The following is a 27,002-nucleotide window of genomic DNA, read 5'->3' on the forward strand; positions in this document are numbered from 1 at the left end:
GTAACACCAGAAACAGACAGAGAAACACAGACAGAAAGGCAGCAAGAGACTGTCAGGATACACAAGATAACAGAGAAAGATGTCGAGCAAATTAGGAAGACACTGAGGTGGAGAAGCTGATCATTTGTGTAAACTGTTCCCTGCTGCACAGAGATGTCCCCTGTTTGTAATAATGAGTCATGTTGTGCAACTGTGCATCCTGTTGTGTAACTGTGTACTTTGTTGGCGTGACTGTGTTCTCTGTTGAGCAACTATGCTGTCTTTCCTGTATCTGTGCAACTGTGCTCTCCGTTATTTAACTCTTCCATCTGTTGTGCAACTGTTCCCTCCATTGTGCAACTGTGCCGCTGTTGTTTAACTGTGCCCTCTGTTGTGTAACTTTGCCTTCTGTTCTGTAACTGTGCCCTCTGTTGTTTAACTGTGCTCTCTGTTGTGTAATTGTGTTATCTGTTGTGGAACTGCGCCCTCCATTGTGTAACTGTGCCCTCTGTTTCTTAACTGTGCCCTGTTTTGTATGACTGTTCCCTCTGTTGCATAAGTGTGCTCTCTGTTGTGGAACCGCGCTCTCTGCCATTCAGAGATCTTCACATTTGTGTTTCGCTTCCATGTCAGACGAACGTGTTCCCAGCTGTAAAAATGTTTTCTGTTTTCTCAATATGTTCCCTGTTCTGTAAAGATGTTCTCTGTTGCTCAGTGAGGATGTTTTCTGTTGGTAAAATATTTTTGTTCAGATGTTCCCTCTTCTTGTGTGAAAATCTGCTTAAGCCACAACTGGAAAACAATCGTTAATTCTCGACTGTATCTGCTAACGTCTTGGAATGAATGTGATTTTACGATACATCCTGAGAACTCTGTTATAAGACGTGAGTGAGATTTGTTCTGTAAATGTCCATCACATATAGTGTTTGTGAGTGTAGGATTCGTTCTGCATCTCAGTCTCTGGAACAGTTTGTGAGAGTAGGATTCCTTCTTTATGGGTCAATGCCTGGTACTATATGTGAGGGTGAGAAATATTCGATTTCAGTCAGTGGTACTGAATGTCAATGTGGGAATCATTCAGTGTCTATTAGACCCCATTATTGCCAGGGAAAGTGGGATTAATTATGTATCTGATTGTCTCCGTTATTCTTATTATTATTCAGCTCTTTGGGAAAGAGAATGATTTGCTTCATCTCCCTCTCTCTCGCCCTCTCTCTCTATTCCTCTCTGAACAGAGTCAGTGTCACATTCCACGACAGTGCTGCAGCACCCAGCTACTGCAGACCAAGGACTTGGATCATTTTACGGCAATTTCATCCGAGCCAGAAACAAGCCACTACTCCATGAATGGGACTGAGTGACAGAGAAGGGAGTTCTCCACAGGTCAAATTACGACTTCCCACTCTCAGGATCCACTGATGTTTTTATTTGTTCACGGGATGTGGGAGTCGCTGACAAGGCCAGAATCTGTTGCCTCGCTCTAATTGCCCTTCAGACTAGACTCTGCTTGAGTTGCTGTTTTTAACTTTCTGTTTTTTCGTAATGACTATTAATTGAAACAAATCATTTGGTCTACTTTGTATTTGCTACCTCCTCTCTCTTTGGATTATTATAAATGCCTTTTTCTTCCTTCAGGAAAATATTTGATCGCAGCAAAATCAAAGCAGTGATTCGATGACATAAGGAGAAGTGCAGCCAGTTCGCTCACACAAAGTACAGTATCACTCACAGAGAGCAGAGACATCAGTTCCACAAGAACCAGCAAGACAGAAAGAGATAAGAGCAAAATAGTGCTGATGCTGGAAATCTGAAAAAGTAGAAAATGCCGGAAAAAAAAACAGCAGGGTCTAATGGCATCTGTGGAGAGAAAGACAGATTAACATTAAGAGTCATACAGACATGAAACGTAAACTCTGTCTTTCTCTCCACAGATGCTGTTAGACCTCCTGAGTTTTTCCAGCATTATCTGTTTTTTGTTAGCACAAAGTTAGACTGGCAGTGAGCCCAAGTTTCAGGAATGTATATTCATTCGAACGGAGCTGGAAGTGCATGAACCAGATGGATTTTTATCAACATGACTTTCAAGATTTTTTAAAATTAAATGTCACCAGCAGCTGTGGTGGGATTTGATCCCTCGCCTCCATAACATTTTCCTGAGGGGCTCCTGAAGTTTCTTGACACGGTAGATGCGGAGAGGATGTTTCCTCTTGGAGGAGAATCTGGAAGTCCTGGTCACTGTTTAAAAATAAGGGGTCGCTCATTGAAGACAGAGATGAGGAGATTTTTTTTCTCACTGAGGGTCGTGAATCTATGGAACTCTCTTCCTCAGAAGTAGGTGGAAGCAGAGTCTCTGAATACTTTTAAAGCAGGGGTAGACTTTTGAAAGCAAGTGGGTGAGAGGTTATTGAGCGTAGGCAGGAATGTGGAGCTGAGGTTAAAATCAGATCAACCATGACCTTCCTGAATGGCGGAGCAGACTCGAGGGGCCGAGTGGCCAATTCATGCTCTTTATTCCTTCTGTTCTTTTGTTCATTAGCTTGGAACTCTAGATTCTCACTACGCCAGCATCTCCACTAATAAAACTACCACCGAAACCAAACAGCCGCTGTTTAAAACGTGCCCGTCTACTTCTCACCTTGTGCCTGCAATAGCTGCTCTTTGTCTGACTTCCCACATCCTGACTGTCCGGCTCTGTTCCCACTCCCCACTGTCCAATATCAACAAACCGGGGGAGTTGGAACTCAACCAGGAATATTCACTGCTGCTTTGCCGAGAGAAATCAGCAATGATTTTCAATAATAGCTTCTTGCCATTTTGTCTCCCTCCTCCCAGGAGGCTGCTGTTTCTTCCCTTCCCCCAGAACCGGGGTCTCTTCAATGGCGGCTCTTCCGGTCCCAGATATAGCTGGGGGAGAGGGAGAGCAGCGCACATGCGCTCTTCCGCTCCAACCCATTCAGCTCGCCTGACGGGTCGGAATGACGCATGCGCAGAATTCTACAACATTACATGAAACACATTTGTTTTGAAACGTTCTCCAATTCACTTTTACCCGAGATCAGCAAAAGAACTGGAACTCCTGAGAAAGGGACCGATGAATTTTGGGACTCGCCCCCTTAAGAAACTCAACTTGGGATCTTTCTGTGCAGCCTTTTTGTTGTTCAGGGGCCTGTCTTCACAAAGCAATCCTTCAGATTCACTGGAGGAACCCGGGAGTCGGGGTGTTTGCTGGGACCGTGAAGGAGTTAATATCTGACAGGAACTCTCCCAGATACGTTCAATCAGAGTGATACCCAACGACCCTGAGCTGCAAGGTGTACAACACGGAACTGAGGGTTAAACATGGGCCATCGTTTCTCACTCACTGACACTGTCAGAGAGACAGAGAGGCATAGAGTCATAGAGACATTACTGCTCAGAAGTAGGCCATATGGCCCATCCAGTCTGACTGCCTGTAGAATAATCCAGTCAGTCCCATTCTCCTTCTCTATACCTGCAACATTATTTCCCACAGGCGCCCACCCAATTTCAATTTGAAATCTTTGATCATCTCCGTTCCCACAATGCCCATAGTGATCAAGATCCAGCTCATTAATCCGAGGGTAACAAAGTTCTTGCACGCATACCCCCTGCACATCTTGTCTTAAATTTTAAACCCGTGCCGCCGCCCCCAATCCTTCCACTCACAGCCAATCAATCACAGAATTACACAGTGCAGAAGAGGCCCTTCGGCCCAATGTGTCTGCATCAACACATGAGAAACACCTGACCTACCTATCTAATCCCATTTACCAGCACTTGGCCCATAGCCTTGAATATTATGACATGCCAAGTGCTCATCCAGGTACTTCTTAAAGGATGTGAGGCAACCCGCCTCCACCAACCTCCAAGGCAGTGCATTCCAGACCATCATCACCCTCTGGGTAAAAAGGATTTTCCTCACATCCCCCCTAAACCACTTTCCCCTCACCTTGAACTAATGTTCCCTTGTGATAGACCCTTCAACTAAGGGGAACAGCTGCTCCCTATCCACCCTGTCCATGCCCCTCATAATCTTGTACACCTCGATCAGGTCGCCCATCAGTCTTCCCTGCTCCGACGAAAACAACCCAAGTCTTTCCAAAATCTCTTCATAACTTAAAAGTTTCATCCCAGGCAACATCCTGGTGAATCTCCTCTGCACCCCCTCCAGCGCAATCACATCTTCCTATAATGTGGCGACCAGAACTGCACACAGTACTCCAGCTGTGGCCTCACCAAGGTTCTATACAATTCCAAGATGACCTCCCTACTTTTATAATCTATGCCTCGATTGATAAAGGCAAGTGTCCCATATGCCTTTTTCACCACCCCACTAACATGTCCCTCTGCTTTCAGAGATCTATGGACACACACGCCAAGGTCCGTTTGTTCCTCAGAACTTCCTAATGTCATGTCATCAAGTGAATGCTTCCTTGTCAAATGACTCCTTCCAAAGTGTATCACCTCACACTTTTCAGGGTTAATTTCCATCTGCCACTTATCTGCCAATTTGACCATCCCAGTCTATATCTTCATGTAGCCCAAAACACTTAACCTCACTGTTAACTGCCAAACCAGTCTTTGTGTCATCTGCAAACTTACTAATCCTACCCCCACATAGTCATCTATGTTGTTTACATCAATGATGAATAAAAAGGGAGCCAGCACAGATCCCTGTGGTATGCCACTGGACACTGGCTTCCAGTCACTAAAGCAGCCTTCTGTCATCACCCTGTCTCCTACAACGAAGCCAATTTTGAATCCACCTTATCAAATTACCCTGTATCCCATGTGAATTTGCCTTCTTTATAATTCTCCCATGTGGTACCATGTCAAAGGCTTTGCTGAAATCCATAAAAACTACATCAAGTGCACTACCCTCATCTACACATCTGGTCACCTCCTCAAAAATTCACTCAAATTTGTTAGGCATGACCTCCCTCTGACAAAGCCATGCTGAATATCCCTGATCAAAACTTTTCTCTCTAAGTGGAGATAGATTTTCTCCTTCAGAATTTTCTTCAATAGTTTCCCTAACAATGACGTGAGACACACTGGCCTGCAGTTCCCTGGCTTATCTCTACAACCCTTCTTAAATAGAGGAACCACATTAGCTGTTCGCCAGTCCTCTGGCATCTTCCCCGTGACCAGGGAAGAATGGGAACAGGTTTCCTTTGTTTATCTGATCTAAACCTATAATAATTTTGTACACCTCTCTCAGACCAACCCTCAATCTCGGTTGCTTCAAGGAGAACAGCTCCAGATCGCAAACAAACCTTGCAGCTGTAATCCTTCATGCCTGGAACTATTCTAATAAATCTTCTTTGCACCCTCTCAAAGACCCTCAAATCCTTGCAAAAGTGTGGTTGACCAGAAATGGATGCAATATTGTAATTGCAGTCCAACCAGAGCTTTAGAAAGGTTAAACATAGTGTTCCTGTTTTTTATGCTCAGTACCTCTGTTGAGTAAAGCAAAGATCCCATCTGCTTTCCAAACTATTCCCTCAAATTCTCCTGTCTCCTTCAATGATCTAAAGACTCTCAGTCCCCCTGTACGTGCATAAGTTTTAGAACTGGACTATTATGTTAATACTGCCTCTGTTCTGTCAATATGCAGCACACCCTGCGTGTGGGATTAATATGTCTCTGTTAACAATATCATTAAGATCTGAGATTGCAGATTCTGCCTCTCCATGAGAATTTTTCTTGGTAAAACCAGAGTTTATTCGGATTTTTGCAACTGTTGTATTACCTGTGTCTCAAAGCCCTCACTCACCCTGTTTCTGTCAATCCCTCCACATCTCCCCGCCCCCCCCACCCCTCCACCCCCCTCTCTTGAACTCCACATGAAGGCGGTATACTGTTGTTTCGTGGCTGAGTGCACAGAATCTGTATCTTCAAATGATCAAAAATAATTCTGCTTGTGTACGATAATAATTTAAACCACTTACGGGTTAAACCAGGCACGGCTGTGATTAGCTGCAGTCCCCTGAATCTGGGGAACAGACACTGTGAGGAGCTCCGGCTCAGAGGGTTTAACAGTTACTGAGCTGTGAAACTACAACTAATTCCCGAGAATCCACAGCACAGGCCGAGAGGAGAGGAAAGCCTGTCCTGGGAGCTGTAAATTTGAGACACCGTTTGTCTTGTCAATGTGTAGATGTGAACATTGTATCAGCGAGAGTATGTTAAAGGGGCGGGCGGGTTAGACTAATGTCACTTTGTTTGTGTTTCCGGCCTCACCACCAGATTTCCGAGTCCTTCCTGTATAAAATCACAAGATTTCCCTGTCATAGGATCGCGCTGCTCCCCTGCTCAGCCCTGAAGAGAGAATTTAAGGCAATGTTTTCGCTTATTTCATGATTTTAATGGAATCACAGAGAATAAGTCAGCGCTCGACTGAGAGGGCGCGATCAAAGCAGCAAAGAAACGGGTTTACAATTAAATTGCAGGGATGGGGTCGCCTACACTGAACACACCAAGCGCAAGACGGTCACTGCTAAGGATGTGGTGTATGCTTTGAAACGCCAGGGCCGCACTCTCTATGGATTCGGCGGCTGAGCAACTTTACTCTTTCTACCAAACACACAACAAAAGTTCTTTTAAGAGCCACCCACCGTCTCACAGAGAGAGCAGAGACCTCGGAACCGGAGGTGGGATAAACATTTTTAAGTGTCTAGAGACGAATATTTATTTGTTCGGATTTGCGATGCTGCAACCACCGAATTTCACATTTTAGTGGAGCAGCGATGGAGATCATTCCAGTATAATCATTCAGTGTTTCGATAGTTAGTGAAACCTTTCTCTGGAGTGCCGGAATACGGGTGTTTGTTAGCAGCAACCGGTGAACAGTTGACTAACCAATCACAGTTCTGATGCTGCACAGAAAATTGGCCGGCAAAAGACAATTCAGCCAATCAGGACCCGAGTTGTCAAGAATTATCAGAGTTTGATTGGAACTGTCAATTTGGGCTCCAGCCATTTACTGTTCGGGGCGGTTCCTCACTGAGTTTAAAATGGCGGATTGTAGGGCAGACTGTAATCGGTTCAGAAAATGGCCAGGATCAAGCAGACACCGCGCAAATCAACTGGAGGGAAAGCTCCCCGCAAACAGTTGGCTACCAAAGCGGCCCGGAAGAGCGCTCGAGCCACGGGCGGAGTGAAGAAGCCTCATCGCTACAGACCCGGCACTGTGGCTCCGAGGGATATCCGCCGCTACCAGAGGTCCAAGCTGCTGATCCACAAAGTGGTTTTCCTGAGCCTGGTGCGAGAGATCGCTCAGGACTTGAGCGTCCTGCTCGTCCAGGGCTCTGCCGTCATGGTCCTGCAGGAGAGCAGCGAGGCTTACCTGGAGAACCTCTTTGAGGACGCCAACCTGTGCGCCATGCACGCCAAGCGAGTCACCATCATGCCCGAAGACATCCAGCTGGCCCGCCGCATCCGCGGGGAACGCGCCTAAAACCCGGCTCTTTTAAGAGCCACTAAATCAACAAATGAAAGAGCTGTGACCGGCGTTTAGATCAGAAATTAATTCGGCCGCTCAGACTCGAATCTAGTAAATATTCGGCATAGAATTTAAACTGTCCCACCCCTATGGGAAGTAAAGAAAATGCTGTCTATACAAGCAATTGAGACCGGAGACAACCCTTTTCACAGACTGCGTGCGGACAGATGCAATTGAATTATATCCTGTCCGTGCGCAACACTCGCTGTGAAACTCGCTTGTGAATTTCTTCATGTAGCTCTCGTTATTACATCGAATAGATTCGGTATTTTTGACATTGTTGGATTTACAGAATTATTGTTTCTGATATCCTGTCCATAAGTAATTCACTAACTAAAGCGGGAGATGTGTGACCAGAGAAACAGCGCTATCCAGAGAGGGAAGTGAAAACAGCAGTTAACAAATCAGAAACAGATAAATCCACCGTTACAATAACTCCATCTCTGACTCGCTCCTGACAGTGAGCAGCCCTTTCACAGATCCCGTGACTCCCTCCTGACAGTGAGTAGCCCTTTCACAGACTCTGTGGGTGGCTCTGAAAAGAGCCTTTGGGTTATTAGATTAAAGAATGGCCGCTTCACTTGGTCTTCGAGCCCGCAGCGGCGCTGGTTTTCTTGGTCAGCAGCACGGCCTGGATATTAGGCAGCACCCCGCCCTGAGCGATGGTCACCCCTCCCAGCAGCTTGTTGAGCTCCTCGTCGTTGCGGACGGCCAGCTGCAGGTGTCTGGGGATGATGCGGGTCTTCTTGTTGTCCCGGGCCGCGTTACCGGCCAGCTCGAGGATTTCAGCCGTCAGATACTCGAGTACAGCAGCCAGATAGACCGGGGCTCCGGCACCCACACGCTCAGCATAGTTGCCCTTTCTCAGGAGCCTGTGAACACGGCCCACCGGGAACTGCAGTCCAGCCGGGAGGAGCGAGACTTGGCCTTGGACCGAGCTTTACCGCCGGTCTTTCCTCTTCCAGACATTTCCACAATCTCAAACACTTTCACAGAGAATGAGGAAATCCTCTCACACTCGCTTCTCTTATAGCTTCGGGATGAATGGTGCTGCGGACATTGCTGATTGGTCACTTTGTGCTGCGTCTCATAATGTTGTTCATATCACCAATCAGATATCTACTGAACTCACCAATCCGGAGACTCCACTGAGTGAGGGCGGAAAATAACGGCGCCAAATTATCAGATTCCAACTGTTTTTATTTCAAATGCTGAAAGCCCGCCAAAATGTTTTGCAACGAATAAAGGACACAATATCGTACTAATTGGAAATAGGCATTTAGTATACGAATGTTAGATGCATTTAATCTCGCTCTCTCTTTCCCTAGTCTACAGTTTGTCTGTATCTGTCCATTTCTGATTTTCGTCCTGGGTTTATCTGTATCTAAAACAAGCCGAAAATAACGGCGCCAGTTTTACAGAATCCAAACTTTTCTTTTTATTCGACATGGAAAAAACCGTCGACATATTTATAAAACAATAAATAGATTTCACATAGAAAATCCCATTAATAGTTTTCTCGGTCTGACGAAAAAAAATTACAAATATCCGTCCGTGATTGGACTATTTCACTTTTTATACCAAGTTCCAGATTCGCTTTTAGCGTTTCGGTTAATTTCAGTCATTTTTGAAACCCTCTAATCTGCCGGCAGAAATTCTCATTTTCATACCTCTACAAACAGACGGTATATTGTAGATATTCGTGGGAATCAAAAGTGAACATTTTGGTGTAAATTTGCCAGCGTTGAGACTGAAGGTTCCTGCACAACAGGGGCTGATAGGAAATGAACTGATCGATTATTGAGACCAAACTTGAATTGGAAAATGACGCATTTGCGTTCTATTCTCTCTCTCTCTCCAAAGCCAGGGAAAGGGGCCGAATATAAACGAGTTTGATAACAAAGAGCAGTCATTAATTTATGGGGTATTATTAATGAGACCAATAATTGAACGAGAGTTAAATCTACATTACCGAGAATCGCTGTGATTGAGACGTGATCAAAATAACAATTAGACCATTCGGAAAGCTTCATAGTAAAATCATAAATTTTAAGTAAAGCAATCGTATAGTATTTTCAAAGAGATTGTGGGTGACTCTTAAAAGAGCCGTTGTGTTTCGGGTGTTTATCAGGTCATTGTGGGGTTTTACTTGGAGCTGGTGTACTTGGTCACCGCCTTTGTCCCTTCCGACACGGCGTGCTTGGCCAGTTCCCCGGGCAGCAGCAGGCGCACGGCGGTCTGGATCTCCCGGGAGCTGATGGTGCTGCGCTTGTTGTAATGGGCCAGGCGGGAAGCCTCACCCGCGATGCGCTCGAAAATATCGCTCACGAACGAGTTCATGATGTTCATGGCCTTGGAGGAGATGCCGGTGTCGGGGTGAACCTGCTTCATCACTTTGTAGATGTAGATGGAGTAACTTGCTTTCCTGGATCTTTTCCTCTTCTTGCCGCCCTTCGCGGGCAACTTTTTCTGCGCTTTCTTGGCGCCCTTCTTGGAAACCTGCGCTTTCTTCTCGTCAGCCATGATCACAAACAGCTTCAGACACAGAATAACTCAAAGCGCTGTCGAAACTCGCATTTTATAGACTAAACCGGAGGCCTATGCTAATGAAGGATGGGTGAATGTCGTGTTCCCGATTGGCTATTTCACAACGAGGTCAATTCGTGATGTTTTACATTTTTCCGATTCATTAGTTTAAAAACAAAATCACATTTATTGGTCCTTCAATCCACAAAATCTCTCAGCAGTCAAACCTTCCTTTCCCGTTGCCCGCTACATCCGCCCAAATCCCAGACTTTCTGACTCCCTCTGCCACACCAGCACATTCTCTCTGTTGAGAATACCACATCACTCTATAATCCTGCTGATGCTGTTCATACATTTTCCCTTCCTCACCAGGACCAACTGCTCTTCTTTACTTCCAACCTTCAGCAGGACAGAGCATTCCCGAATATTAGTGGTCAGACAGAGGCTTATGCCACATTTGCTGCTCATGTGAGGGGGGAATAAGTTTGGTGAGCAGCAGCCACAAGTCCCACATGTGACATTGATATCGTGGCAATAACAGAATTCAATATTATTGGCCTCAACCTATTCAGGAAAGATCAGGCAAAAGAAGCAGCACGGGGGTGAAGTGGGGACTGCATTGATCAAATAATCTATTATAATGCTTGGGAGGGATGATGTGACGGAGGGGGTCAAACACAGAATCTATTTGGTTATATTTATGAAACAAGGCAGGAGCTATCCCACAATATGATCCAAGTATTGTATTAAACAATATTCTCTGTCATTTCTGTCGGCTACGTGGTTGTCGGATTCATTCTGTGATGATCATTATGTGTTTATTCAGTGAGGCTTACAATTTCTATCCCTCAGTCTATTGTCAGTGATGTTGAGATTTAATTCATAACTTGTGTTAGAAGGAAATTGAAAAGGCTATCAGAGAATACAGTAAGAATTTACTGAAAAACCCCTAAAATCTCCAGGCAGACATGGCTGCTAAACATATTAAGAGTTGAAGATTACCAGATGAACATTGCACAGCCTTGACAGTCAGACTGGAGACAAAAGTATGACATAAATTAGATTAGGTGTACTCCCTTCTCACATAGGGAAGGGGCATATGGGTTTAGCTTAGATGTGGGAAGGTGAGCAATGGACAAAGATGGGGCTTTGCTGAAACCCAAACAGTCTTGAGTTGTAAGAACCAAAGTCTTTGTGTACGTGTTTGAATTTTGGTTGGATAATATAATTATGTATACATTCTTTAGAATAATTGGTAAGCCAAGTCACATGTTTATATGCTAAATAGGATAGTTAGTATGGAACTGGTGTGTCGGTTACCAATTGGATGTATTCAAATATATTAAAATGTCTTATGGTCAGAAAAAGTGCAAAAGTAGTGAAATGTAATCAATCAGGGAGTATGCTCTTCATTGTTATTCTTAGGAATGATTGCGGTTCCCTTGCATATGCTTGAATAAAACCAGTTAAAAGGAAGCCTGAGCCTCTGTGGTTGTTGCGAGATCGGACAGTATAACATCTCCTCTTCACTTGCAATCTCCTAAAAATGTTTTCTTTTTCTCTATAACATTCAGTTTTCAAGTGAGTGTGCCATTTACAATGTGCCTGTCAGTCCCAATACGTTATTCTGCATTTCATTCAGCATAGGCTGTTTTTATTTTTAAATATTTTTATTATTCCCTTTCCCTCTGTACTTCTCTAGTCTTTGGAATGCCTGTGTGCTTTTTCTCTGCACATGTTAATTTCTGCCAAGTGAGTGGGGTTTTACTCTGTCCATGTCAATCTTTGGTATAAGTGTGTGGCATTTTCCCATATCTGTCATTTTATTATTTGGAGTGTGTCTCTACAACTGTTTCTAAAGGTCTCCGTTAGTTTTTTTCATCTGATCCCCATCGAGGTTGATAACCTTTAAAAATATCTGTGAATTCCCAGTGACCATCTCAAAGGATCACACAACAGGGTTTCACAATTTAAGACTTGTACTTTAGCAAGCTGAACATTGACTAAACGTCACTTAGTCAGTAATTAATACACAGAGATACAGAAAAGATCCCCCTCCCATTTAACTTCCTAATGTGACTGAAAATCAAATGCCACTGTATGATCTGTACTCAATACCCGATACGCTCTGCTAGCGATCAATGGACTACCTATCAGTAAGTGATTATTTAAGGTGGATTTTAACCTGTATTGGTCACTTCCTGGTTTATTATGATAGTATTATTCCCTAACCCTCTGTTTCTGGAATCAAGGTTTTTTTTTTCAACTCTGTAGCTGTCAGCCTGTGGTACTTACATTGGATATGTTAATTGCTGTAATGCGAGTGCTGTTTTTGCTCTGTACCTGCCAGTGTGTGAAAGATCTGGGTTGTACTCTGTACCTGTCAGACTTTATTAAGTATGGCTGTATGTTTTCATCTACACCTGCCGAGCTATTGTATGCAGGTGCATTATTTTGTTTTTTTTATCAGTTTCTGATAAATGAAATTATAAGCGTAATTGTCAGTTTTTGTTTCATTGAGTTTTATTTTGCTCTGGACTTGTCAGTTTCTGGTATGTGTGACTTGAATAATACTGTACCAAGTGTCACTGGTGTGCCAATATGTGCTTTTCCCTGAATCTGTCAGTTTCTGTCACGTCTGTGTTGGCTTTAATTTGAACCAGGGAGTTTTTGATAAGTGAGTGTGAGTTTGGATCTGTACCTGCTCATTTCTGCTGTGTAACACGTCTTTGGTTTTCACTTTGTGCCTGCTCAGCACTGTTATGCGAACCTGGCCTTTTTGCACATGTCACTTCCAGATGAATGATTGTGAATGATAATCTATACCACTTAGTTTGTTATAGGCATGTCGACTTTTTGCCAATTTCTGTTAAGTGAGTGCTTCTTTTCTTCCATCCCTATCATTTCCTGCTGCGCTGAATGGTGGTTTTGCTTTGGATCTGCCAGTTGCTGATATGTGAATGTGGGTTTTCCAATGTACTTGGCAATTTCTGATCTTGAAGAAGGGGCTTAACTCTTGTATCAGTTAATTTCTGGCATTTGGATGTGGGATCACGGTTAACCTGTCAGAGACTGATACATTATTTTGGATTTGCACTTTGCATGTCAGTTTCTAATATTTGAATCTGGATTCTGCTGAGTGCCTGGCAGGTACAGCTATTTAAGTATACTTTTCACTATGCACGTGGCAATTTATAGTATGGACGAAAGATCATTCTTCTATACCTTTTATATTCTGGCAAGTTTATTTGCTGCCATTCTGTATCTGTCAGTTTATTTTTAGTATCAGTCTACAACTGCCTGTTTCCGATTTCATCCATACCTGTCAGTTTTAAAATACAGATATGTATTATTCTGTATATGTTTTTGGCCCCAAATAATAGATTGTGGGTTTTGATCCCTATTTCCCTGTCTCTGGGATGTGGTTGTAAATGTAAATATTACTCAGTACCTGATTTGTGAAAGTGTGCTTTTTTACTTTCCCTGCCTGTTCGTCACATTTGAATGTGGATCTTACCATGTACCTCTCAGTTATTGGAATGTGAGTTAGGGTAATTATACTTTATCTTTAATCTATGACAAGTAAGTTTGCTCTTTTTTTCTGTCACTCTGATCATCATTCAGTGATGGTTAGTTTATGATAAATGTGTACAAGGTACATTTTATAACCAGTTACAATATTACTGTGGCTTCAAAAACAGATCAGAGCCTGTCTGCAGCAAGTGATTGGCCTGCTAGTCCCCCAAAGACTTTCCACGACCTAAAAATCAAAAGTCCAGTCAGGGATGGAATATTCTGCACTGGCTAGGATAAGTGCACCTCCAACAACACGAAAGAATCTTGAAAACATCTATAAAGCTGTGGATTTCACTTTCACACCATTCACCAGCTTAAGCATTTACTCCCTAAACCATTGGTGAACAGTGTGTACCATCTATGAGACACAATGCAACAACTTGGTTAAGTACAGTGCAGGACTCAGGCTGTAACTCTCAATCCGTTGTGCAGAATGAGATAAACGGTGTGTGTCTCAGTCTTGGGTGCTTTATATGAAAGAAATTTGAATTGTGTATTTGGCTGTCTATGGTCAGTTTGAATGTGTGCAATGAATTGTGCACCTGTGAGAACAGAACATGATTTTGTGACTCATGGACGATGTCAGTCCCCACTACTGCATGTTAATATGGGACCAATTCTGCCCCTGCCAGTGTCTGGAAGTGAATGTGAGTTTGACCTTGGTTCTGCAACCATCAGTCTTTGAATGTCTGATTCATACTGTATATATCAGTCTCTGGTGCTGCCTCTGTATGTTGTTTTTCTTTTGCACCTGTCAGTCTGTGGTGCAGTGTGGAACTGCCGGGTTAATTCTATTAATGTCATGTTCTGATATTCTGTGTATCATCATTGCTCTTATTATTTGAGAAAGTGTGTTTCCTTCTGTGCTTTCACTATCCTGTGTACTGTGATCATGTTGCATTAATTCTATATTGCCGCATCTTGTATAGTATGTGAATGTGTGTTTTTGATCTCTGTATCACTCATTCTCTGTTACTGCTTGCAAGAGTGCAATTGATTCTACCTGGTATTATCTGTGAGATTGAGATTCTATCTGAATCTGTCAACATCTGGAACTAAATGTGAGGCTGAAGTTGATACTGATACTGTCAAACATTTTGAGTGAGGTTTTTTTTGTGTGCTAACTTGCGGCAATATTTTGTGACTGTTGGATTGACTCTATGTTTTTCAAACTTTTTTCTCATGTTTTTGTGTATGCCTGTGGTTTGATTTCTACAGTTCAATTGCTGGTACCCTGTATGAAGCAGGATTAATTCAGTACTTTTCAGCTTATGGAACATTATGTGAGTGTGGACATGCTTCCAATGTGTGTGTGGATTAACTCACTTTTTATTAGCATCTTGATGACAGTGAGTATATGATTTATTCAAGCTCTCTCTGTCTATAATATTTCCTGTGAAAGTGCAACTCTCTTTATGTTTTTCAGTGCCTGGTGCAGTGCATGAGTTCAAGATTAACTTGTACCTGTCAGTATTTGTTACTTAATGTCATTGTGAGATTTTTCCTGTATATTCTAATCTCCATTACTCCATGTTCATGAGATTATTTTTGTATCCTCCGGTTTCAGGTAGTGTAAATGACCGTGGTATTTATTATATAGATTTCATCCTGATTATTTCTATGATCATGGGCCACATTCTGGATCATTCAGCCTCTGGTACAGCATGTAGATATCAGAATAATTCTGTCGTTGTCATTCTCTGACATGTTTTGGAATTCCTTTATTTTCATCAATCTCTTGGGAGTAGATGAATGTGGCATTAATTTTACCTCTTTGATTCTCTGGTTATCAGTGTGTGTAGGATTCATTCTGTATCTATGTGTCTCTGGTGCTGTATGTAAGTGTGAGATAATTCTGCCCCTGAACTATACTGGTATCATGTTGGAAACTATTTATTTAACACCCTCTTAACACCAAGGTATGTTTACCTTTACATTTAATGTATTAAATGGAATTAATGTATTTTATAGCCAGAGGTTACATTCAGTAGTTGTGTGGGAGTTGTGAAATGGTATTCAATGCGTAGCTCTGTGAAAACAATTGTGAATGGTAGCATACACTTCAATTGGATACATAGTTTGGTATCTAATTCCTGCAGTTTGTAGTAAAGGAATTGCTGTTGAATCGTCTTAATTATGGTGAGATTTTTTTTGGATTGGTATGCAATATGTAGCCCTGAATTATTCATTATGTTACAATCAGTTAGTTGTTGTCATTTCTAGCTAAGAGTTTTTATTTAATTTGTGACCAAGGGTGACACAGCGTATTTAAATCTGCCGGTGGGCGTGTATTTTTTTAATCCTGTGGTTGATGTTAGCTGGGTTGGACGTGAATGAAAAAAAAATCAGTTTTGTCTGCTCTGTTGAATCTTAGATTGAAAAGTTGTCTCTTACCTTGGGTACAGTGTGGGACTGAACACTCATTTTCTTTGTGAGAGTGGATCTAATGAGCTGTCGATATCTTGTGCATTGTGAGTGTTGCTGTACCTGCTTTGCGTTGGAACTGGCTGGTTGACATTTCCCTTATGTCGAGGAATAATCTGGTTCCTCCAAATATTTGTCTGCAAAAATAAAATAACTCATTTAACCGAAGAATAGATGAAATAAAAGATACAAAAGTTATCATTGTAACCTTTCAAATAACAGTCATTAGGAACCATCGGAAAAGGAAAACATTCGAACAATGTCTGACTCCACTGCAGTAAGACACCAATCTGCTTCTGCTGACCGGGTGTTTTGAGCGATTTTACAACAATTTTGTGACATTCAGAAACAGTCCAATCCATGCACTGTTCCCTGAGTTGAGCTGCCCGCTGGAGCTTTTGCTCGGGTCATGTTTCTAATTCCCGCTCCCATTTCAACTAAGTATCCAACCGCAAACAAGCAGCCGCTGTTTTAAATGTGTCCTTCACACGTTTCACCTGATACCTGCAATAGATTTTGTTTGTATAACTGTTCTAATCGTTTTTGTGCAGTTATTTTTATTTCCACTGTTCATTGTGCAATAACAACAAACAGTGGGAGACGGGAACTAAACCAGAAACCTTGACTGCTGTTTGGGGAGAGAGAACAGCAATGATCTTCAATAGCGAGTTCTTGCCATTCTATCTCCCTGACCCTGTTCAGACACTGGCTGAGAATTGTCTCTCCCTTCCCCCCGCTTACTCCATGTTCCGGGACCAGATCCTGTCCCACTGGGCCGATTGCAAACAGACCCCGACTCTCCCGAACGTGCCCGGCAGTCAATCCCAATCTCTGAGCATGTCAGCGGACGCTGGGATGGTGATGGCTAAAGTGAGTGGCCGAGAAAGCGGGTGGTCCCCATGTCTCTCTAGGGCTTGTTTTCTCCCGATTCCACATCCAGCTGTGAGGGGGGAGGGGAGGGGGGAGGCGGAGCTGAAATGCCTCGCGGTGTCTGGAACATGCTCCGTCGGCGTCACGAGCCAGCGGTTGCTGTGCTGCTTCCTCCCCATTTCCATAACGTGTGGTAGTTGAGAGCGAGTTACTGGATCTATGCTCATCTTGGCTGTTCTAAACCACAGTGAGTCGAGCCTAAACTGGCAACTGGTCCCGAGGGGCCGATTATCAGTTGCTGGTATTTGATGTGGTGAACATCGGAATTCGACTGGCCGAGAACAGCCTTTGAGCCTGAGGTCTGCCAACCAGCTAAAAAGGGGAGGCTCTCTCTCCGACAGGGACAGTCAGCGATTTTCCGCCCACCACGGAACTTCGCACCGCTGTCAGGAGGCCAAGGGACAAGCGACCCCGACCCTTTCGAACGGCGAAGAGACAGTCAATTGCCATTTATCAAGAGCCCGGCATCCCTCAAGGGCGGTACGGTGGGCGGATGCTGGTGTCCCTTCCTGATCCTGGAGACTGTTCAGCAGCGGAATCGCCAGTGATTAAGACAAGGAGTCGCTTCGCGGGAAGCTAGAAACTTTTCCTCGTTTGTCCGACCCCCAAAGGGTTGAGTAAGGACTTACAGAGGCGGCCTCCTCCCAGGTGTGTGAGTAGGTATCATATGTGACATTGGAGAGACCAAACGTAAACTGGGCGACCGCTTTGCAGAACACCTGCGGTCTGTCTGCAAGAATGACCCAAACCTCCCTGTCGCTTGCCATTTTAACACTCCACCCTGCTCTCTTGCCCACATGTCTGTCCTTGGCTTGCTGCATTGTTCCAGTGAAGCCCAACGCAAACTGGAGGAACATCACCTCATCTTCCGACTAGGCACTTTACAGCCTTCTGGACTGAATATTGAATTCAACAACTTTAGGTCTTGAGCTCCCATCCCCATCCCCACCCCCTTTCTGTTTCCCCCTTCCTTTTTTTTTAATAAATTATATAGATTTTTCTTTTCCCACCTATTTCCATTATTTTTAAATATTTTAAAATCTTTTATGCTCCCTCCACCCTCACTAGAGGTATACCTTGAGTGCCCTACCATCCATTCTTAATTAGCACATTCGTTTATATATCACCAACTTTAACACCTATGTGTTCTTTTGTTCTATTGTTGGTGACATTAACGTTGTGTTTGTTCTTGTTGTTCACTGAGCGCTGTTGTGTGTTTTATGAATAACATATCACGTTCAAATTATGACATGAGTGTGTTCGTAGAAGATCATGTCCTGGTCCTCCACATAGCTCTCCCATCTGGCTCTGCTCCATCCTGGAGGTCGTTTCTCACGTCGACGAGCGACGTAAAGACTCGGATTAGGCACTCGGGTGAGCGTTTCAAATCGCACTGAGTGATAATGAGTTAATATCTCTCACACACACAGAGCAACATCTGGAGATACAGAATGAGGAGATTCAGAAACTCGTTTACAATACCAGAGACCGACAAATACAGAATGAATGACACATTGATTCACAGCACCGGAAGCTACAGAACAGATCACTTGTACACGCAGTTCCAAAGACAGACTCAGAAAGTGACCCAAACCTCAAACAGTATCGGAGAATGCAAGGTACAGACTGAAATGGCACAGATATATTTTACCAGCGAATGACAGATACAGAGTGACTTTAGCACTCACATTACCAGAAGCGGACAAAAAGAGCAAAATCCTTCCACACGTCCAGTTCCACTGACAGGTTAAGAATGTGACCCAGCTGTCTCAGACTCAGAAAATGAAATATATAGATGAAAAATAACACAGGTGCACTATACCAGAGAATTTGCGATACAAAATAAATCCAACACTCACCTACAGTTCTACTGACAACGTATCGACACTGCCATGGAATAGAGAAGACTGACAGTTTCAGAATGTCTCTCACACGCTCACACAGCATCAGATACAGAATGAATCCCGCATTCACAAGCTGGCCCAGATAAGGGCAGAGAAGAATGTATCGCAGTCACGCATACAACAAGCTGATGGTTTTATCACAACCTTATTACCCCAGCTGGGTACACCAGAATTCAATAAAATGTCATCTCCGCTCTTAGCATTCCTAAATCCCTCCTCCCAGATCCAATAAAATGTGAACAATTATTGTCTGCTGTGTCACCCAATGATTTCTAAACTTCGTTCTACCGGAGTCTGCTGACATCTACTGGTCTTAAGCCAAAACTGCAATAGACGGGAAGAAATTCTGATGATCAATTTTGCAGAAACAGGTAATTGTCAGGAATTGGTGATGGGATCTTATAGGGTAGACAGGGAGATTTCAATAGGAAATCCAATAAAGAAGTCGGTTATAACTCATTTTCCCGTGTAGTCGGTAGAATTTGGAAGTGTTTATCTGAAGGAGCAGTTCAGACGAACAGTAGAAACATTTTTAAGGGAAAGCTCGCTAAGTATAGGAGGGGGAATGGATTTCAGGGATAAGCAGGTATTGTGACGTGAAGCAGTCTGGCTGGCGGATCTTGCGGAGAAATGTGCCAATTAGACCAAATGGCTGTTTTATATGAGGTGCCTTCTTGGTAGAATGAATGCAGGTTTGCAAAGTATTTTCAGAGACAGACAGGTAAAATCGCACATTCACAGACAGTAACAAAGACTGACAGAGACAATCACAAACTCTCAAACATTAACAGGGACTGACTGACAGATACAATGACACACTCACAGGCAGTAACAGACACTGACAGATGCAATCACACCATCACAGGCAGCAGTAGAGACTGACATTTGCAGTCACACACTCAGGCAGTAGAGAGACTGACAAGTACTTACAGACAGCAACAGAGAGTGAGAGGTGCAACCACACTTTAACAGAATGATAGATACAATCATACACTCACTGACAGTACCAAGTACAGACAGATAAAATCACACAGTTATAGTCAGTAACAGAGGCTGGAAAATTCAATCACAAACTCACAGACGGTAACAGACTGACAAACACAATCACGCACTTCCAGACAGTAAAATAGACTGACAGACTCAGAACAAATCCCACATTCAAAGAAAGAATCAGAGACGTCCAGCAGCTGCAGTATCTTGTAGGTGTACTGACAGATACATAATGTAACCCATACTCAAACCAGAGACTGACATTCACAACATGAGCCTGAAATTCACATTCAGCATTAGACCAAGATTCACAGAATGATACAATCCATCACACACAGCACCTGAGGCTGACAAACATGGAACTGATCCCACACTCGCATGCAATAGCACATATAAAATGCACATTGAAACCTGCATCCACGTACTGCACCAGAAATGAGAGATGCAGTTTCAGAATCACTCCCAAATCCACATTGAAGACAAGAAGCCAACAGGCACAAAATGATTCTCACATTCGCAAAGAGTACAGTACCATGAACTGATAAATAATTAAACTCAACCTCTCACACTGTATCAGAGACTGAGAGAGAATGGATTCAACATTCACATATAACACAGCCACTGCACAATAGTCATGAATGTGATTTTTGAAATTTTCGGTTGACGCCCGGCCTCAGCAAGTTTTTGTGGGAGAGACTTCCAGATTCCCATTACTCTTCGTTGAAGATGTGCATCTCGTCATTACTCCCGCACAATTCCCCCTTGGTTTGGAGTCTCCCCATTAGACGAAGTAGCTCCTCTCTAACTACCCAATTAATTCATTTAAGCATGATGAATATCAATCAGAGGAAGTCTTAATCTTCGAATTCAAACTATTACAAGACAAGTCTGTGCAACCTGACCTCATCAATTGCATTGGAGTAGCACATTAGTGATTCCACATCTACCTTATGCTAAAGGCTCACAAATACAAATAAGCCAACAACACTTTGTTTGCGGGTCCCGCTGACGTCATCACTCTTCGGCTGGAACGTGAAGTTGGCACCGGCCCCTTCCAAAGGCGCATGCGCGCTGCCGCTGACGTTATCGTCCTGCGCCCATTGAAATCTCACCTTCCACTTCCTGGCCCATCACCCCGCCACCACATCAATCGCCGCTGGGCTCCGTAATCAAAGCGACATCTTTACTTTTTGGAGAAATCAGAATTTCTCCTGTGTTTTAACCAAATAAATCGAACGAACCTATTTCCCGTTCACTGGGCTGTAGGTAATGTTGCTGCTTGTGTGTGTTTAATTTCATTAACACAACTACCGGCAGCGACACCTAACACAGCCAAACATCAATGGAAACACCGATAAGGACAGGATTCGAACGAGAGCGTGTAAAGCAAAGTTCACCAACAGTCCATCTCGTCAACACCACAGAAGCCATGACACTATGGAAACATTACGATGCAGAAAGAGGCCATTCCGCCTGTCATGTCTGTCCCGCCAAAACAAAAAGAGCTAGCGGCTGATTTTAATCGTACTTTCCTGTACCTGGTCCGTAGCCTTGCAGGTGACAGCGTTTCAGGCGCAAATTCAAGTGCCTTTTCAATGAATTGGTCCTTTCAGCCTCAACCACCGATTTAGGCAGTGAATTCCAGACGCCCGCCACCCTCTGTGTGAAAAAGATTTTCCTCGTGTCCCCTCTAATCCTTCTGGCAATCACCTCAAGTGATTACCCCAGATAATTGACCCCTTAGCTAGGAAAGTCAAGTCTTCACTGTCCACCCGATCTAGGTCCCTGATAACCTTTTTGCAGCTCAATTCGGTCACCCCTCAACCTCCTCTGTTCTAAGGAAAACAACCCTAGAATATTCAACCTTTCCTCAATTTCCAAGCTGCAATTTCCAAGCCCTTGTAGCATTTTTAAAATCATTAATTATTATATTCTCTGCACTCCCTCCAGAGCATTACTGTCATTCGTGAAATGTCATGACCAGAACACTGCACAAAATTCCAGCTGTGGCCTAACCAGCGTTTTATAGATTTTCAGCATTATATCCCTGTTTTTGTATTCAATACCTCGAACAATAAAGGAAAACCTTCCGTTACCACCTTGCCCTCCTGTCTTGCCTCCTTCAGGGAAATGTGGACATGTACTCCAACGTGTCTCAGTTCCTCAACCTGTCTCAATATCCTCCCGTTTATTGCGTGTTCCCTTTCTTTGTCTGCCCTTCCCAAATGTATTACCTCAAATTTTCAGGGACTGAATTCCATTTGCCAATTTTCTGACCACTCAACTAAACCATGTATGGCATCTTTCAAATCACATTCTGACCTCTTTGCAGCCTTGATCCAAACGTGGAGAAACATCTGAACTCAAGCCATGAGGTGCAAGTGTTCACTTATGTTCAGAGAAGCATTTGACCTCGTGTGGTATCAAAGAACCCCAGCAAAACTGAAAGTTCATGGAAATGAGGAGGGAAACTCTCCACTGGTTAGAGTTGTCCCCGGGGTTTCTAATACATTTCAAAAGATTTCCAGCAGGAACAGTAATTCGCTTTTGTGTGATATACTATGGGTAACAATGAAGAGATCCCTTGACTGCATCTTGTAGCACAGATGGCGCGTTGCTCTCGGGGCATAATCCACGCCTTGGGACTGTCATTGAATTAATGTGCCAGAGGTCGTGGGTTCAATTCCCGGACAGGCCCATTGGGCATTTTAATGCAATAATGTTTCTCGTGCTCGAGGTGGTGGCAGTTCCGGAAATCAGGACCAGGGTTGAACACCCGGGAAGTCGTTGCAGGGAATGCATCACCTCAACACACGTGATGAAAATGAATGTCAAGTTAAAGAACTTTTCTCCGTGCCATGAGACTCTGAATTTATCCCTATGTGTCAAATAAGGCAACTCCCTCCATGTGGATTCAGGTAGGTGGCTGATTGTACTCAGTTACAATCTTGACTGAAAAGACAAGCAGAGCTGGGAACCCCAAAGTTTCATTTTAATTTACCACATTTTAGCTGTGTTCCGGGACTTGCAGTGAGCTGGGAGGGGTTTCCTTTCGCTACCAAATGCTTGTATGTTCCGGTCTTTCCGCAGTGGGTTTTCACACTGTGTAGAAACATGTTTGATATCAGGTTGAAGTGTTGAAGTGATTCACATCAGTCGGTTTACAACAGTGCCTGACCCGATGTGATGGACATTTACTTTAATGACAGAAACTGCATTTCCAACTTTACGCATCTGGCCGAATATTCAGGGCCTGAACCAAAGAGGATCATTTATTTCAACGGTTCATGGATGTAAAAAGTATAGAAGGGGGTTTAATAAGGCGTATTGTGTTCCGAGGTCTAGGAGAGGTTAAGGGGATGGGCTGCTGATTAATTGTGCTTTGCACGTGTGGGTTCGCATCCCACTATTGCTTTATCAACTGTTTCTTCTCTGTTGCGGTGATTTTGCAGAAGCTTTGTCTGGAATCACTGATGTGACAGTTGGTTGCGATCTTCTTCTTAACAATAACTTGGGGATCCGATGTAGAGTCCATTCGACTTGATATTTCCATTTCTCTCTAAGGGGAGACAGTGGAGTCGTGGAAATATACCGGGGACTGGCTTCATTTCCCACCATAGTTGCTGGTGGAAATTAAACTCAAGAATTAAAAGCTGCAAATAAACGCTAGTCTCAGTGATGGTTCACTGATGTCTTCCCTGGCCGGGCCTACATTTGTGGTTGATTCCTAACTGCCCGCCGAGAAATCCACGGAGTTCAAGGACAGTTTGGGATGGGTAACACTGACTGGCGTTGCGAGCGATGCTCACATCCCATGAAATATTGTTTTCACTATTTGAATTACAAGCGTTAGGCCACCCATCAGCCTTGTTATTAGAAGAGAATAAAGACCCAAATGTCAATCCTTTCGTCCTTGTATACCACGCATTGCATTTTTTTCTTATTTATTCCTCTTTTGTGGGATGTGGACGTCAATTGCACTGCCATAACTTCCTGTCCTTCCCTAATGTCCCTCGAAATGGATGGCTTGCTTAGTAATTTCCGAGGGCAGATAAGAGTCAACCATATTCCCATGTGCATGGAGTCACATGTAAACCAGACCAGGTCAGGACAGTAGACTGTTTCCTCTTAAGTGCATTGGTGAATCAGATGTTTTTTTAAACAACAATCGACGATAGTTTCATGGCCGTCATTATAGAGACCAGGTTTCAATTCAAGAATCATGAAATAATTAAATTTAAGTTCCACGAGTGCCACGGTGGGATTTGAACACTTGCTCCTAGAGATGAGCCTGGGCCTCTGGATTACGAGACCAGTGACTTCATCTTTCATCCCTGGAAACAAAAACTGAACATTCAGCGAATCATTCAGCCGCTTGATGAGGAAATTGGAATTCCCTCCGCAGCATTTTATTAAACTGATTGATGCAAAGCCTTTTGTTCCATTGGAAATATCACTATTTTCTCGACATTAATCAGATATTGTGGATTTCTTAGTAACGGAACAAAATCCAAAGATGAGTGAGCAATGACTGCACAAGGTAACAACGAAATACATTCTGAGAAAGAGCTCCGCAGTGTTTGCAAGAAAAAGCAGAATTTGCAGCTGACGAGTGGAAACATGGTTTACTGGACGTTCCACCAGATTTCTGTATAAAACAACGGTACAGGACACGAAACTGCTATCTTCTGATTACATCATAATGTACATTGAAGTCAGACTCCTGATCCATTAGGACCAGGCTATTATTCCTTACAGCTGGATAATGCCTTATGCATAAAAACTGTGCTGCATTTATGTCTCTTCGATTTTTGAATGATCCACTGATTCCCAGACCCTTGGCCTCGGGATCTTAGATTGACTTTGGATCATGATCTCAGTTCCTATTGTCCGCACCTCTCCTCAAAATATCCCTGCAATTCTTTTTTGCCCTCTCTAAATCTGAAGGTAAATAATTGGCGATTTTAGGAAGTGACTTGAACATTTAAACTAATGTTGCGACCTGTGGTGCAGTGGGACTAGACCAAAGGCACACTCCTCCCATACCGCTCGGAACAGGGTGCTCACTCACAAACTTAACTCCAGGTCACTGTCTGCTCCTTCTGCAAAGCATATGACATATTGGGCTTCCCACTAAACTTGCACAAAACTACGATCCGGTTCCAGTATTCCTGACTGAGGAAGACCTCCAGAAACTGCTGCACATAAAGAGATTACTGAAAGGTCAAATTATTTTGTTTCAGTGAGTCATGAAGGTATCTTTGGAGCAGGTTAAGCAGCATTTCTTGTGTTTCAATGAGAAATTCTGATCTGAATTTAAACGGAAAGGGTAAATATTTGTAATACTCAGGAGATCCGTCCGCCACATGACTGAGGGGAGCTCATTTCTCGATTTCATCACTGAGGGATACAGACACGAAGAAAAAATAATAAACGAGATGGAAACAATGGATAAATTGGATTCCAATTCCTCTCGCCTGGTTAAAGTTAACAAAAGCACCATTGAAATTGATCAACAGGCGGATTTTTCAGGATTTGCATTCCCAATGACTGATCGAGCAATCAGAAGCTGGGAACATATGAGAGTTGCACAGTTGTTAGCACGGTTTAATGGGAGCTGAGTTGAGCAGCGCTTGGTCACATATTTTTAAAGAAAATTTAAACCGGTCTCTATTCCATTAACGTGGACCAGCGAGCAGAAAGCTGCACACGTACAAGGGAGAAAGGCAAGTACCCCCTCCCCTGAGTAATGGGACAGAGTATCCCCAAAAACTATTGGCACCAATAAATATCGAGTAACATACACAGAATCAGGAGGTGGTTAGGCGATTGCATTTGCGGTTCGTTGCCGAAAGCTGGGTTCAAACCAGGGACCTTTAGATCTTCAGTCTAACGCTCTCCCAACTGAGCTATTTCGGCTGAGGGAAGAGCACCTTTTTCGAGCCAGAATTAAACCAGGGACGGAAGGATACTCGTTTTACAGTCACTGAAAGCCCTCCGCTTATATTAGAGAACATGATGGCATAATGACAAAGGACAGCCATCACCTCTTTTCAGCTCCCTCCAAATTTTGATTGTTACTTTGCAAAGCCGAATGAAACATCAGTTCATTCCCATAAGCTCTTCGGCCAATCGCTACACAGGGATTGTCCGACAACCAGCCTTTTTCATCTTTTGAGTGAATTGTTCCCTGACGTCACAGTTAAATGGCTTAAACCTAATTTTAAGGTTATATCCTTTGTTCTGTATTCACCCACCAGAGGAAATCGTTTCTCCGCATTAAAACCTATTAATCATTTCAATTACCTCAACCAGATAGCGCCAATACCTTCTCAACTGACGGGTAAGTAAGCGTCACAGCGGGACCACATCTAACTGCAGATCAGAAAACTGTATGTGTATCGCACATGGTCACCAAATATGTATCGGAATTACTGCAACCCGCTTGTGATAAACACTGTCACCTTTCACTGCTTAGTAGATGAGCTTCCTAGAGCCACGAAAATGATTCCCTCAGTTCTGCTTTTGTAGAAAGCTGGGGAAATGCATCACAGATGTCAGTCTTCAGCCAGCTCCATTCACTCCAAGTGAAATCAAGAAATGGCTGAAGGCACGGGTAACTGCAAAGGCTTTGGGCCCTGACACCATCCCTGCAGCAGTATTGAAAACCTGTGCTCCAGAAATAGCCTCGCCTCTCGCCAATTGTTCCAATACAGCTACAAGACTGACATCTACCCGGCAATGTGGGAAATTACTCAGGTCTGACTTGTCCACAAAAAACAGGAAAATCCAACCAGCAAAAACCGCCCCATCAGTCTTCTCTCATTTATCAAGAAAGTGAGGGAAAATTTCTTTGACAGTGCGATCAAGCGGCAATAACCCGCTCACTGAAGCTCAGTTTGTTTTCTGCCAGGGTCACTCTGATCCTGACCTCATGCAGCCTTGGTCCAAACATGGAGAAAACAGCTGAAATCAATACGTGAGGTGCAAGTGACGGCACTTGAGTTCAAAGAAGCATTTGACCTCGTGCGGGCATCAAGGAACCCCAGCAAAACTGAAGTCAATGGAAATAATGCGGGAAACCCTCCACTGGTTAGAGTCGTCCCCGGGGTTTCTAATACATTCCAAAAGATTTCCAGCAGGAACAGTAA

At 43.5% G+C, this 27,002-nt stretch overlaps 2 protein-coding genes, 1 non-coding gene and 1 pseudogene across 3 annotated transcripts; 1 reads left to right on the top strand and 3 right to left on the bottom strand.

Annotated features, from left to right (window-relative positions):
* Window positions 1-6,867: 6,867 nt before the first annotated feature.
* On the top strand, window positions 6,868-7,456 carry LOC121274529 (histone H3, embryonic-like). Its single transcript, XM_041181868.1, has one exon. The coding sequence runs from the start codon at window positions 7,052-7,054 to the stop codon at window positions 7,454-7,456; it is 405 nt and encodes a 134-aa protein (XP_041037802.1). The 5' UTR covers window positions 6,868-7,051.
* A 543-nt stretch (window positions 7,457-7,999) lies between these two features.
* On the bottom strand, window positions 8,000-8,470 carry LOC121274543 (annotated as a pseudogene).
* Window positions 8,471-9,606: 1,136 nt separating this feature from the next.
* On the bottom strand, window positions 9,607-10,039 carry LOC121274550 (histone H2B type 1-M-like). The gene has a single exon (XM_041181888.1). The coding sequence runs from the start codon at window positions 10,022-10,024 to the stop codon at window positions 9,647-9,649; it is 378 nt and encodes a 125-aa protein (XP_041037822.1). The 5' UTR covers window positions 10,025-10,039; the 3' UTR covers window positions 9,607-9,646.
* A 15,658-nt stretch (window positions 10,040-25,697) lies between these two features.
* On the bottom strand, window positions 25,698-25,770 carry trnaf-gaa. The gene has a single exon. It is a non-coding gene; the product is annotated as a tRNA-Phe (tRNA).
* Window positions 25,771-27,002: the final 1,232 nt, after the last annotated feature.

The sequence above is a fragment of the Carcharodon carcharias genome, assembly GCF_017639515.1.
Source record: "Carcharodon carcharias isolate sCarCar2 chromosome 37 unlocalized genomic scaffold, sCarCar2.pri SUPER_37_unloc_1, whole genome shotgun sequence".
NCBI classification, from domain to species: Eukaryota; Metazoa; Chordata; class Chondrichthyes; order Lamniformes; family Lamnidae; genus Carcharodon; species Carcharodon carcharias.